The sequence below is a fragment of the Seriola lalandi genome, unplaced genomic scaffold (assembly GCF_002814215.2).
Source record: "Seriola lalandi dorsalis isolate HSWRI2012SDOR001 ecotype SW California unplaced genomic scaffold, Sedor1 jcf7180002054583, whole genome shotgun sequence".
NCBI classification, from domain to species: Eukaryota; Metazoa; Chordata; class Actinopteri; order Carangiformes; family Carangidae; genus Seriola; species Seriola lalandi.
This window is the reverse complement of record NW_019525136.1, coordinates 425,967-440,295: the sequence shown is the minus strand read 5'-3', so window position 1 is coordinate 440,295 and position 14,329 is coordinate 425,967. Positions and strand designations below refer to the sequence as shown.

At 42.3% G+C, this 14,329-nt stretch overlaps 2 protein-coding genes across 8 annotated transcripts in view; both read right to left on the bottom strand.

The window, feature by feature from the left end:
• Positions 1 to 780: 780 nt before the first annotated feature.
• tcaim (T cell activation inhibitor, mitochondrial) lies at positions 781 to 7,497 on the bottom strand. Of its 7 annotated transcripts, none has more exons than XM_023418703.2 (11): positions 7,388 to 7,497; positions 6,737 to 6,837; positions 5,433 to 5,565; positions 5,129 to 5,279; positions 4,793 to 5,048; positions 4,393 to 4,515; positions 4,029 to 4,126; positions 3,222 to 3,313; positions 2,903 to 3,135; positions 2,697 to 2,828; positions 781 to 2,116 (listed from the first exon to the last, which is right to left on the bottom strand). In XM_023418703.2, exons 2-11 carry the CDS (start codon positions 6,769 to 6,771, stop codon positions 1,891 to 1,893), a joined length of 1,479 nt encoding a protein of 492 aa, XP_023274471.1. In that variant the 5' UTR covers positions 6,772 to 6,837; positions 7,388 to 7,497; the 3' UTR covers positions 781 to 1,890. The 7 variants fall into 7 exon arrangements, with proteins under 7 accessions (XP_023274471.1, XP_023274473.1, XP_023274472.1 ...); XM_023418705.2 differs by lacking the exon at positions 7,388 to 7,497 and adding an exon at positions 7,268 to 7,387; XM_023418704.2 differs by lacking the exon at positions 7,388 to 7,497 and adding an exon at positions 7,101 to 7,381.
• A 2,024-nt stretch (positions 7,498 to 9,521) lies between these two features.
• The window catches only part of gpd1l (glycerol-3-phosphate dehydrogenase 1 like), a 14,039-nt gene continuing 9,231 nt past the window's right edge, over positions 9,522 to 14,329 (bottom strand). Inside the window, exon 8 of the mRNA XM_023418665.2 lies at positions 9,522 to 13,340. Within this exon, the coding sequence (XP_023274433.1) occupies positions 13,244 to 13,340 (97 nt within the window). The 3' untranslated portion in view covers positions 9,522 to 13,243. The remainder of the gene's footprint in view (positions 13,341 to 14,329) is intronic.

Here is a 14,329-nt window from a genome sequence, read left to right as displayed (position 1 = left end):
TGTAGTAAAGACAGGAGTAAACACTGAGACCTCAGCTGTCTTTCAATGGATGATGATGGATGATCCAACAGATCCAAATATTTTATTTATATTTTAATGATTTTATTTTCTTCTCCACAACCACCTGGTGACCCCCGGAGATTATCCCACAGTTATCCCCCAGGTTGAGAGCCACCGCACTAGAGTTTCAGAGATTCTGGCCTCCGGGTTCAGAGGCTGTGATATGTCCCACACAATGATGACAGGTCATGACTGTAACTGTACGACACCACGCTGCTCCACTTCACAGCTGTGCTCCGTTAAGAACTGACCTGAGGGACAGCTGCAGTGATAGAGGTTTATATGTGGTTTGCATCTGTGTATTCTATATCGGGGGTTTTCAGAGTCTGAGACTTTGGGCCTCCCCTCACCCCACCATAGTTTAATTGTTTTGTTTCGCTCAGTTCCTGGATGCCTATGTGATCATGATTATGTTATTTGATCCCATAGACATTCAACACTAGAGCCATGATGGACTGTTACTGCAGTTTGACAACCTGAGACTAAACCAAAGACATAACTGAGGACCTCCCCCGGTGAGGCCCGCCTCCCACTTTGAAAATATCTCTGTTCTATATAATACATTACAAATAGATGGAGCACAGCTGGAATGTGGATTAAAAAGTTATTACATGATTCAATCAATATTATCACAGTGTAGAGAGATTATTAATTTACATTGTTATCACCGAGTTTCTCGAGAGTCAGAGTCAGGTGAACGTCAGAATGATCAGTCCGGTCTGAAATGAACTTTTTTATTAGAGAAGAATCAGTGTTTCACATCAGTGGGATCATTACAAAGTTCAGATGTGAGGCTGTGTCTGAAATCTCTCCGTCACTGCTCTCTACCCTCTGTCTCCATGTCATGGACACGATGACCCCCGATTTATAGATGTTAAACGTACAGCTGTAGCTGTACAGTCGTCGGTGATGATGATGTTTAAATCTCAATTTACTTCTCACTACTGAGTCTGTTCTAACAGGGAGCAGTGAATAATGGAGTGATGTCAGACACAGTCGGGATCACAGGAGAACTCCACCTCCCTGTGTGTGTGTGTGTGTGTGTTAACAGGAAGTGTTTCTAAAGACCAGTCCTGGTTAGTCTCTGTGACACAAAAAGGTTTCAGGTGCTGGATCCACCTTAGACCGTGACACTGTATAAGGTTAGTTAATGTTGAAGTGATGAGGCCCCCCCTCAGTCAGTTTCATATAAATTAGTTATATTGACATGTATAGTCTGAGCTCTATAAAAACCTGAATTGGATTCTCCTACAGCAGCGATACTGACCTGAAGGGGATCAGTTTGCTTTTGGTCAGATTGGCGGTTGGTCAGGTGTGTTTTCTCCTCTACACATCAGTTCATTTGAAGCAAACTGAACCTTCTTCCTGTGTCAGTCAGAGTGATGACCAGTTCTGACCCAGGGGCTGAATGTGGTGCTTTAGTATTTCATTTATTTCACAGACTGAACCTTTAACAGAACCATTATTAAATCTTCCTCAGTACACGTCACACAGCAACAATAAATACTGACTTTGTCAAACAATGCGTCAGCCCCTGTCTGAAAACAGATTCAGTCATATTGCACCTCTGTCTCTGGTTCCCACCTGTTTAGCTTGCGGTCGCTTCTATTTGGCTTTTCCAGCGGGAGGATAAAGTGCTTCTGATTGGATGAGCCCACACTGGTCAGTTTGAATGAACCGCCTAACAAAGGTTTCCCTTGAGAAGTGACAGGTGTGACTCTGCTGTGACCTGCAGACATCTAATAAACAGTTTACCTGCTGTCTCAACATTACACTGCTAAAAATACTGGACTGAGTCAAATCCTGCAGCTGAGACCGGGTCTCTCCAGCTCAGCTCTTCCAGTCCCAAGGGAGACACAGGTCCCCGTCCTGCATGACTGAGTAGAAGTGAGAGATGCAGACGTGGAGGCCCTGCATGAGGGGAGAGCGCTGCTCCACCAGCCTCTTACAGCACAGGATCATCTGACTGGAGCTGACACTGGGCTCCTTGGACAGACTCCTCAGAGACAGACTCTGGAGACACTGCTTCACCACAGCCTCCTCCTCCGCCTGCAGCCTGGACAAACAAACAAGTCAGAGTCAGTGACAGGTCACTTTTGTTCCATCACAAACACTTGTACAGTCAGGGCTGCACATAATCGTTAAAATCAAAAATATTTTGGGACAGTTACCGACTGAAACATGAGAATTTAATATTTAAACGTGTGAAAGTTGATAATAAGTAACAGGTTTGATCTGGGTGATGTATATGTGTTTTTTTAACTAGCAAAGTTGAGGTTTTAGCACCAGTGCAGAGTTAGCAGTCAGCATGCACAGTGCACACAGTTACAGACACGGGCAAAAGATTAAGCAGACCCAGACGTAGTAACCAAGAGGTTGAGGCTTTTATTTTAAAAGATTGTGGCAATAAGTCTTTATAGTGTTGCCAGCCATCAACAAAATATTTCTTACAATAATGTATAATTATTAGTAAATCTATGAGTCTCAGGGAAAGAATTTTTTTTTTTTTCTCCTCGTCTCCTCTGTGAAAAACCATGAGGATTCTGGGTAATACAAGTCCAGTGAGAACAGGGTTTAGGAATCAGGTTCCAACTCCAAGACTTTATACCAAGAATGACGTGGTATGTTGGACTCACTGGTTTCTGCGTTGGGTGCGCTCTCTGGCCTCGGGGGCGTGGCTCTGGAGGAAGACCTGTAGCTTGGGGGGGTCACAGTTGGTGGGGATGATGAAGTGCCCCATCTCATGAAGACTGGGGTTGGAACGGTCACTGCGACGGACAACAAACAACAAGTTATATCTTATAGACAGTTGACAGCAGTGAGTCAAGATGTGACAGCTTACTTCTCCAGCAGCATGGTGAGCCCCTGCAGACTCCTGGGGTGCAGCCGCAGCCGTCGGGACATCAGGTTCTTGTGGAAGATGCTGAGGGTGCTGTAGTGCTCGGCGATGGGCTGAACTGGTCCCAGCCTCTCCAAGTGGACCACCTGAGTGCCACCCAGGAGGAGGCTGATCCTCTCCTTCAGCCAGTCTGTCTGCTGCTGCAGGCTGCGATAGCTGGGCAGCTGTTGAAACAGCTGGAGATACAGGCAGAGGAGGGGTCAGACAACAGAGAGGGACGCACATGGGTCATGTGACAGCAGGAGTTCTGCAGCTGCATTACTTTGGTCCACTGGTGATGAACATCCATGGTTCCCAACATCACGTGTCCAGAGGCGTTCATCCCTGACTGGTCAGCAAACACCACGGTGTGTCCTGCAGAGGAGGTGGAGGAACAGATTTAAGTTTTCACCAGCTTTACACTTTACTTGTCTGTTTAGCTGCTGTTGGACAGTAAAGTCCGTTCAGAAAAAGTGGACCATGGTTCAGAGGGAAGCTGTGAAACTCTCTGATGCTGAGCCCAGGGGAACCATGTCAGTGACAACTGGGGCAATTTTTACTGGCGCCCAAACTACAATGAGAGAAGAGAGCAATGCCCTCAATTCTGTCACTGCACAATTAAAACACACTTGTCCAGAGTCTCACACACACCTGTACCAGCACAGAGGAGACCAATACTTCAACAACGGCACAATTAATGGTGATATCCAGATAAATATTAATAATCACACTCTTTAACATGCTTTCCTGTGTGTTGCTGTGTCTCTATGTTGCTCAGCAACTATTCTGCTAGATGTCACTGAAGAACTACATTGTTTGGTGGAAGAAAATAATTAATTAAAAATGAATTGTTATCAATAATTTATTGCATGGTTTTGTTGCTGTGTGTTGATTATATGAAACCTTGAAGGAGACTGACATATGCTACGATTACACAGACAGACTGAGATTAGAGACATGGATTACAGTCAGCTGTTAGCACAGACAGATGTTAGCACAGACAGATGTTAGCACAGACAGATGTTAGCACAGTCAGATGTTAGCACAGTCAGATGTTAGCACAGCTGCCCTCTCTTCACTGAGACTGTACCTTGCAGGTTGATCAGGGCCTCAGGGTTCTGCTGGGACAGTCGGCTCAGACTCTGTAGCTGACAGCACCTGTGGGCGACTCCCCAACTGCGCTGCCACCTGCAACACACATCACCATGGTAACATGTACACAGCCTTTAATTAAAGATCAACAGTCCCAGTCATATATGTTTACTATTATTATAACCTTTACAATTCTGTAAACCAAAGCACACTGGCTCTGCTCAGCTGCTGATTACTGAGCCAAGAACAAGGCTCAGCATAATGTTCAGACAGGTGAGTACACACCTATAGGTAGACTACAGGTAGACTTAAGTGTTGTTAACAGTTCTCACAGCACTTTCTCAGTGGAATAAGCAGAGTACCTGATATCAGCCAGATCAAATCTTTGACACAGCTCCTTCTTCAGTCTGTTCAGCTCCTCTCTCCGAGGAAGACTAGCACTGTGGTTCTTTGTCGCCTCAGGCTCGTTGTTTCTCAGCCACAAACTGACAAAGAAAAGGAAACATGAACCCACTCTGAGGTGACTGAAATCAACAAGTGGATCCACACAAGGAATCCAGTCTGAGACCATATCACTTACAGTATATCACACACTTTCCCATATACTTGAACAGCAGTCTGTGGTCTTAGAGGATGGTAATGAGCTGAACCATTTCTAATAATTGATGCTCCCTGTCTGTACTGAGGTTTGATAAACGGCTCTACATTAGTCACTGCACGTGCGTCAGCTGTAGCTGCGAGCTGAGGTCCGGTCTTTCTCACCTGAGTGTAGGCTCCACCCTCCTGGCCTGCTGCAGCTCCTGCTCAGGGTCCCTGAAGCCAGTGAAGGTATAGTAGCTCTTATCCCATTTGATGGGTCTGTAGAAAGGCACCCCCGCCTCAGGTGGACTTTTAGCTGTCTCTGCTCTTGCTTTCAGTCCCTTCATGTGCTCCACAGGCAGGCTGCAGGACTTTAACACATTCATCACTGTGCTCAATACATCGTTTGTGTGCAGGGTGAAACTCACTGACCGGAACCCTGAGAACCAGGCAGGAGATTTTAGACTCCTAAAAATACAACTACAAAAATATTATGAGCAATAATAATGGACACTGTACCTGAGGTGAGGAGGTCTGGCTGCAGGTCACTGCTGTCTTTTGTGTCCCTGACATAAAAGGTGAGCTTCATTGGCTGAACTGAGACTGACCCAGGCTTCTGCAGGTTCTCCAGGTAGCCATTTAGCCTCTTTAATGAGTTCTCATTCACTTCCTGTAACACACATTAACATTAAAGGTAACGCAGTGGGGTGAAGATGCCTCTTCCACAAACTATTCCACCAGCAAATCACTGCCAAGTTAAACTGTATGACATCCATTTTCATTTCTGAACTGCTAAACAATCCGTGACACATGAGAGACGTACCCGCTCTCTGGGATACTGACAGAAGAAGTCAGGATGGACAGCAAAATAAAAAGGTCTGAGAGCATTGACTGCATCTGCCCCTGACAGAGCTCTGAGCTGGGCCAGATGTGTGGCCACATGTTTCCTCTTCAGCCTGCACAGACGGAGATACAGAGGTTAACCGTTTATACTTCCATCCCATCTAGAGTGGAGAAGGAAGAGATGAAGTATTAGTGATACAGATCAGTGATCTCCTCCCTCTCGTTCTACCTTGTTCCTCTACAGGTGAACGTTGACCTATTTCTCTCTGTCACTCCCTGTTGCTACTTTATTATTCTCTACCATTTGATCTCTCCTTAATGGACTATAGTCAGGGGTGGTGTGGGTATTGTCACAGTTAGCAGTAAGATTATTTTGATTATTAATTAATCTATTGCTTATCTATCTATCTCTATTGCTTATTTCAAACTGTGATTGTCCAGTTTCCTGTAACAGTTTAAATCCTGAGTTTTAGTTTGTAACAGTGAGAGTGAAAATTTAAAAATCCTCTGTGACTGTGAGGCTAGACTAGAGGTTAAACTACAAACATCTGGCATTTTGATTTGATTAATAAAGATTAACTAATCGTTTTAGCTTGTGTTTCATACATAAACTCCTTTATTGTCAAATCCATGATCCATATTTTATTATTACAGATAAAGATGAACACTGGAATCTGATGAAGCACGGTGTTCTGGTAGAACTGCCTCCAGCTCAACACAAACAAGACAGAGAAGCTGGTGGTGGATTTTCTTGGGACTAGATATTTGGGTGTCACCAGTGACCATCCAGGAAGTCGACAAAGCGGCCGTTCAGTCATACAAGTAACAGAGACTGAGGTCCTTTGAAGTCTACATGAGTCTGCAGCAGCTAAAGCTCAAACTGGACCGGACAAGACCATCTGGAGCATCTGGAGCTTTTAATAAGGCATGGCTTAAATCCTACACATGTTGTGTACACAGTATCTTTTATTGTCAAATTTTATACTGTTAATCATAAAGGTCAGAATGTGTATAGTATTTTAGCTTTTTTAAAGTTACTGTTAAACACATGGTGATATTGAGTCATCTGATCAGTTATTATGTCTGTACCATAAACACTGAATCGATCTCCATGACATTTGATACAGACACTGACAAACTGATCCTGATTACTTTTCATGTAGCATCATCATCATCATCATCATCATCATCATATCAACCTCAGCGCTTCCTGAGCTAAAAGTTGGAGCTGACACTCTGCAGATAAGGCTCAGGTCGGTCTCACAACATGTTCAGCAGTGTTACCTGATGGTGCATCGCAGGAGGGAGTTGACAGACATAGCTGGTGCTGTTTGTCAGCAGAGGAGCGTTAAATCATGGCGTCAGCAGCCCGTCCATCAACGGTCCTGTGTCACAGGGAGGATTGACCAGTGTCACCAGTCTGACCAGCTTCAAGTGTTATTATTAGTTCAAACCAACGTCAGAGGGAAATTAATAACCCTGCTCCACACAGATAATTAAATCTTTAATGTTACCATGGTGATAACAGCACCTGAAACTAAACGTCCAGGATTAAGCAGCTTAGGCTGCTTTGTTTTTAGCTGCTGCGTTAGCATGTAGCTCTTTAGATGACCCACCATCAGCTAATCTAAACAGCTAGTTAACTAACCAAGATAACACGTAACCTCCCTGCAGAGGCTGGAGTGTCCTCGCTGGTTAGTTCAGGCTAGTTCAGGTTAGTTCTGGTTGGTTCAGGCTGTTTTCTCTGTGACTTCTACTCAACGACAGCAACAAAACATGGCTCCAGTTAGCTCCTGCAGTTAGCATGTCAGGTACCAGCAGAGAGAGAGGCTGCTCCAGTTGTCAGCAGCTAGTCTTTTCACCTGCTCACTGCTCGCAGGTTACAACTAACGGTGTTATTAGATCACACAGATGACTCTCCGCCCTCACTCTCACCATGGAGCTGCTGGTCAGGTCCTTTAGTCCACTCCGGACCGCCCTTCTACTTCTTCTTCTTCTTCTTCGGTGTCTCCTCCGACCAGTCTGCCGGACTCTGTGACCCCGGCTGGACTGGAGTGTGGCGGCAGACCAGTAGTGACAGTTAACTATGGAGGACCAAAAATACCATAATAAATAAAGATATAAATAATTAAATATATAAATAGATGCATTAATTAATCAATTAATTAATGCAATAAAACGCTATTTCTACCACGGAGAATTAGGGTCACATTTAGGAAAAATAAAATCTGAAATTTCGAGAATAAAGTCATAATATTACAAGAATTAAGTTATAATTTGAAAATTAAATCATAGTTAAAGAAAAAAGTAATAATATTATGAGAATAAAGGTGTAATATTAAAAGAAAAATTAATATTTTGATAAAAAGTTGTAATATTACAAGAATTAAAAATGTAAAACTTTGAGAGAAAAAAACGGAACCAATCAAACAGGTGAAAGGACAGTCAGTGACAGCCTGAGCTGCTTCTGGCAACTGCTGTTTGTCTGTCTAACAATAGAACTATTGCTTTATAGGAAGATGATATAATCTTTCTCAACTACTTACAATTGAAATGGCTCCACCTTGTACAACAAAATCAACTAAAATGAAAACTTTGGGGGGAAAAAAAGTCGTTATATAGATCAGTTTTGATGGTGGCTTTATTGTGAAGTTGTGGTTTGTATAAAATGTTTCTATTGAATCTGTAAAACACCACTTCTCCCCTAAATGGGTCAGATGCTCATCAGTGACACAGACACAAAGATTATAATATAGAAATAAGAAATACAAGCTCCAGTTTGAGGTTATTTTTGTTTTTCATTCATCTTCAGCCAGATCACAGTTCTGATGCTTAAAGTGATTAAATATTAAAATGAATAATATTCTATCCTTTGAGGTACTCCAAAGTTTAATTTACCTGTACAATCTCTCTGACATGGTAAACACTATCATCTTAACGTATAAATATCATTCATTCATATTGCTAAGTTTTATTTCATGCTTGTGATGACACATCGTTCACTCGTCCTCTATATAAACCTGATTATAATCCTGCAGGGAGTTGGACAGTGTAGATCTGTCACAGGGTGAACAGACACACAGTCATACTCACATTCTCACATACAGTTTTTAGATTTGGTGTAGTAATAACATGAAAAATATCATGTTATAAAAGGATAAAACCAGTTTGTTTTGTGGGCCAAAGTGTTTGCAGCTGTTCTGAACTGACACACCTGGAGCAGCCTGAAGAGTCTGCCATCACAGAGAAAGGTAAGATGTGATCAATCATATGATTTCTCCTCAAAGACGTTCATGTGTTGTTCCAGTGAAAAGTGCAGAGGCAACCACGAGGCTTTCAGACTGGAACATTGTTGGATGGTAAAATGAGTTACATGACATCAACATGTGTTCGACTAACTGAAGAGTGAAGGCCAAAAGCCACTGAAACAAGCAGGTGGAGATGGCTACAGAGCATCACCAGGTACGATACCGTATGTCTGTCTGTTTATTTACGTTTTTTCTCTTTTTTTTGTAATAATCTTTTTATTCAGGATAAAACAATGAATATAGAAATATATGATTACAAGTTTTTTAATGGCAGGAACATCCCCCAGGCCATGAGGTATACAATATACACAAACACTGTCACTTTATAAAAAATAATAATATACTAATAATAAACTATAATGTATAAATAAATATATCAAATATAAAAAACATATAACATTCAAATACTTATATTAATTACAATATTAATTTGTAATAACTAACAAATAAATACAAAGTGAAAAAAGGAAAATTATATAGAAAACCTAAAGAGTAAATAAAGAAAAAAATTTATAAGAAAAAATAAATGGAGAAAGAAGAACTTTGGGCATGGAGGGAGGGAAGGTGTGAGGAGATCTATGAAAGTGCCTTTCACCGAGAATATTATCTTTTCTAACTTAACAAAATACATGACATCCTCAAGCCACCTTTCCACTTTGTTTCTCATAGAATTGGAGGTTTATGTACAAAAGTAGTTAGACCTCAAATTAAAGCTGAGAGTCATTATTTCATTTAATCCAATGTGCTGCGGAGCCCAGAGATTAGGATTAGTGAGGATAGTTGTTTATTCAGACCAGGACTCATTATCTCAAACATCACAGGCAGGAAACATCAACTTTATTTAAACAGAAAGACACCAGGATCCTCTTTACTAATGTTACAGTCCAAATCATAGAAAGGCAAAATCAGACTGAAGTAACATCGGTTCTCTCTCATGGTGAAGACCTTCGACCCCTAAAACCACAGTGTGGAGAGTTTGTACGTAGTTATAGTATCTGTTATATTTTTCAGTTTTACCAGGTCAGATCCGTGTTTGTGAGTGTGTGTGTGTGTGTGTGTGTGTGTGTGTGTGTGTGTGTGTGTGTGTGTGTGTAAGTGTAGCAACACTAACCTACAGTGAGGATGGACTGTGACATGAAACATGAAAACACAAACAACTGTAAGAACTGAAAGCTGCCAATCTGAAGATAATGTGAGCTCTGGTCTGTCCACATGAGACGGTGCTGGTGAACTTCACGTCATTCACCTCCACCAACCAGTCAAGATGTAGTTCACATGCATGTCCGTCCGGAATAATAAAGTAAGGTAATATACTCAGCAGCACAGAAGACCTAAACAGTTAAAAGGTGGACATCAGGGTCAGTGTCACCAGTTCAGGATCTGACCACAACTGCTCCTTCTGTTCCTGAGTCACAGCATTCAATAATGACCAGAGGTGTTTTTGCAGAACATTATGTCACTGTGAAGTTGACCTTTGACCTTTGAGATATAAAATGTCATCACTTCATTTTATCCTATTAGACATTTGAGTTAAACGGTGTCATAATGAATCTATAAATTCTAGAATTGTGGACAAAAGGGTGTTGTGTGGGGTCACCTTTGTCTGACCTTTGACCTTTTACCTCTGGCCACCAAGATCTGATTAGTTCATCCTTGAGTCTGAAGAAGCTTGTGTCTGAAATCACTCACTCATTCACTCCTCTACTCATCATCCAGGGAGTCCTGTGAGGAGGACTGTTCCACGACCATCGGCTGCGCACTACTTTTCATGATGCATTGTGGGATACTATGCGTCCACTATATAGAGTATACTGATATAACAATACAAAATGGTGGACTCTCTGTACAGTGGACTATAGTGGGAGTATGAGTGATTTCAGACGCAGCCTTTGTGATCGTTTGTGGCTAATCTGAAGAAGTTCCCTCAGGGTGTTAATGAGGTATCACGGTCACAAGAATGAGACTGACCCTGAAACAAAACCTCTGACTACAGCTGTCACCGCTCAGTGAAGCAGTGAGGAGGAAGTGAACCCTGTTCCAGACCCTGCACTGTGAAGTGAGCAGCAACAGTCACGTCCCTAAACTTGTAAATTAAGAAGCACCTGGGACTGTTTACCACACAGTGACCATGTGGCACTCTGGTCAACAGCTCTATGAGGAAACTTGAACAAAACAAAAAAAAATCACTTACATACAAATGAGCCCCATACAGTCAGACAGAGTTAGACAGTTGGCAACAATCAGGAAGCTTAAAGAGAAACACTCAGAAATATACTGGATATATTTCACATGGATATAATGCTGGTTTACCAAAACATAGCGCAGGTTAGTGAAGTCACTCATTATCTTCCATAAATACTGTATGTCACCCATTTAAGAAGCAACAGATTTGTAGAGCTCCATGTCTTTTCTCATGTACAATAGGATTTATGAATTTTTAAACACACCTGTCTGTTTACCTGAGAGAAAATAAATGAATACCAAGATACTGAAACACAGTAACTATTCTTCACAATGCACTATTCACCTCTGATGGTGCTGAGCAGGACGTGACTGCAGGGCGTCAGTGTCATGCTGGTGTCTGCAGGCAGGCTTTTAGCAGCTGGTAGTTTTAATTGTCTCAGGTAATTAACAGCATCTGCCTGTTGATATGCGAGAACCTGACGACCACTGTGCTGTCGCAGTGACAACACACAGGCTCCGCCTCAACATTTGGTCACAAACCAGGAAATATATGTTATCAATAAGGGTTCAGGGTGAGGGCGCCATCTTTCATTAACAAGCAGACATAAAGGAGACACCTGCAGTTACAGACTACACCAGCAAAACCTGTATATAAACACTACGACTGTCACCAGAGTGATCTTACAACACCTATGTAGTTCAGTCTGAGAGGAGAAATGGAGCTTTTTCATCCCACTGACTGACCAGGTCATGTGACATTTAAAGGACTCTTCTGCTTTATTACTGATCGGGTCTAAATTTTGCAACTGGGGCCATAATTTGAATCAGTTATGATAAGACTGTTCTCACCAAGTTAAAAGCTGTAAGAACTAGATTTACCACCTCATGGTTGTATCCCTCCGCCAACCGGACAAGTTGGACCAAATATGGTCACAGTCTCTCCTTCCTGAGTTACATCATTGAATCATGGCCAGAAAATGTTTTTGCGGAACATTATGATGTCACAGTGAAGGTTGACCTTTGACCTTTTGGATATAAATGTTATTACTTCGTTTTATCCTCATAGACATTTTAGTTCAATTGTGTCATAATTAGTGAATGAATTTGTGAGTTGTGGCCAAAAAGGTTTGGTTGTGTAAGGTCACAGTGACTTTGACCTTTGACCTTTGACCACTACAGTCTAATCAGTTCATCCTTGAGTCCAAGTGGACATTTGTGCCAAATTTGAAGAAGTAAATCATGGCTCTGCGCCAACAGGTGTCCTAATGAGCAGCGTGTACAGTACCACGCCCTGGATTCAGCTTCCATTCATCTTATTAGTTCATCTGTGGTGGAAACAGCAGCAGCACATGATGCTGTCCATCAAACTGTAACAACAGATGTTTGTTGTTGATCCTGAGCTCTAAGCTGGCAGCTAATCTCAGGAGCTAACGTCTGTGTTTGTGTCTGACTAACAAACCTTTAAACCTGTAAAATGAGTTTGTATTCAGGAAGCTGGAGGAAACTCAGAGACCCAAAGACCTTCTACAGCCGGACATGACCGACAGTCTTCATTTAATATGGTGAGTACAGTCTTATTAACATTACTGATGTCAAGACTGTGAGTAATAGCTGTAATAGAGGACGTCCCGGTGGCTCACCTGGGAGAGTGCGTATCATTTAGGTTCACTCCTCACAGCAGCGGCCCCGGGTTCGAGTCCCACCTGTGGCCCCTCTCTCTCTCTCCCTGACCCTCCTGTCTCCCTGTCTCTGTGTCTGTCAGATTAAAGGCAATATAATGTCCAAAAAATTATTGTTGTTGTAATAAACCAGAGTCATCCTTTAAAATGTCAACAGCTTGATGTTTTGTGCTGTTTAACCACAGGGTGGCGCTGGTGGATTTGAGTTCAAGGTCTGAGGAGCACCATGTGAAAATACCAGCCAGGGGAAGGTGGAGATCGCTGTAAATGCTTTCCTCCAATCAGAGACCGGCTTCGACAGATACAGGAAATAATGAGAAGTGTCAAATATCTACCGTGCAGCACTGAAACGCACGTCTGCTCTGTTAAACTACACGTTTGGATGGAGGAGGTCAGCAGACCCGACGACTCAGAGCAGTTTCCTCTTTTGTACAAACGAATAAAAAAAACTGTTGGATTCTGGCAGCTCTGGTTTTTGGTTTACATTGGTCCACATTAGTTTTAGGTGAAATGATGACAGGCATTATCTTTTCATGCTGAGTGAGGCTGACTTGATGTTACACTGATCTTGGTGTGAACATGAATCCCTTCAGCAGCGTCTGTGGGACCCACCAGGTGGATCACATGTGCTCCGGGTGGCTCTGCAGGCAGGAGATCATCTCATTGATCGGCCTCCCCTCGAAACAGATCTGGTAGACCGCCGTGAAGAGCGGGAACCTGCAGAGAGGAGGGACAGAGTCAGACCCCGTGCTGAGAGGAAGAGGAGCAGACAGTCAAAGCCCCACCCATTATCTGAGGCCCAGTTTATATTATTGATATATAATAACCAGCTGGTCATACTACAGTTCATCTGCACCATGGCTGCAACTAATTGTTATTTTCATTATCGATAAACCTGTTGATTATTTGTCTGTTTGTTTGTCAGCAGGATTTCACAAGATGTTCTGGACTGACGCTCTGGGCCTGGAGGAGGGCTGGGTCCTGGTCCAGAGAAGAACACACTACATCTTGGAGCAGATCTGGATCATTTACTATGAATTTGAGTTTTTTTCTCTTAAGTCTGGTGGAAGTTGTTTGACAGTGATCCTGTGCTCTCTGAGTGCTCTTCTAGTTTGTTTAATCCATGTATTGTTTAGTGCAGTGGTTCCCAATCTTTTCCAACTCATGGCCACCTGAAAATCTCTAAAATGCAGGAGGCTCACATCCGACCCCGTAACAATACTGAGCACTTTTTATTTTAACGATGATGATCAAACATTCAGGACTGAACTGAAAGCTCAATTTTTCTTGTCGATTCACCATCTCTTTCCTTTTAATTCTTCCTCTTGCTAACCAGCTATCTGTTTTGATACAATGATCAATGAAAGGGGTTTCTAAACATTATTAATCTTTATAAAGATCATTTCATTTTAAACATTTGAAAGCATTACTTATACAAATACATAAATATATTTTTTATACGTATAATTACATCCTTTCACCAAAATTGTACTGTTTTGCAAACGATTTGTCAGCCCACTTGCAATACCTTTGTGGCCCACCAGCGGGCCCCAGTCCACAGGTTGGGAACCGCTGGTTTAGTGAATAAAATGTCAACAATAGTACAAACACCATCTTTCTGTCACTGTCACAGATTTTCAGTTAATGACAGAAAACTGTGAAAAACGGAAGAACGATCGAAATCACAATTTGGCCGAGTGCAATAT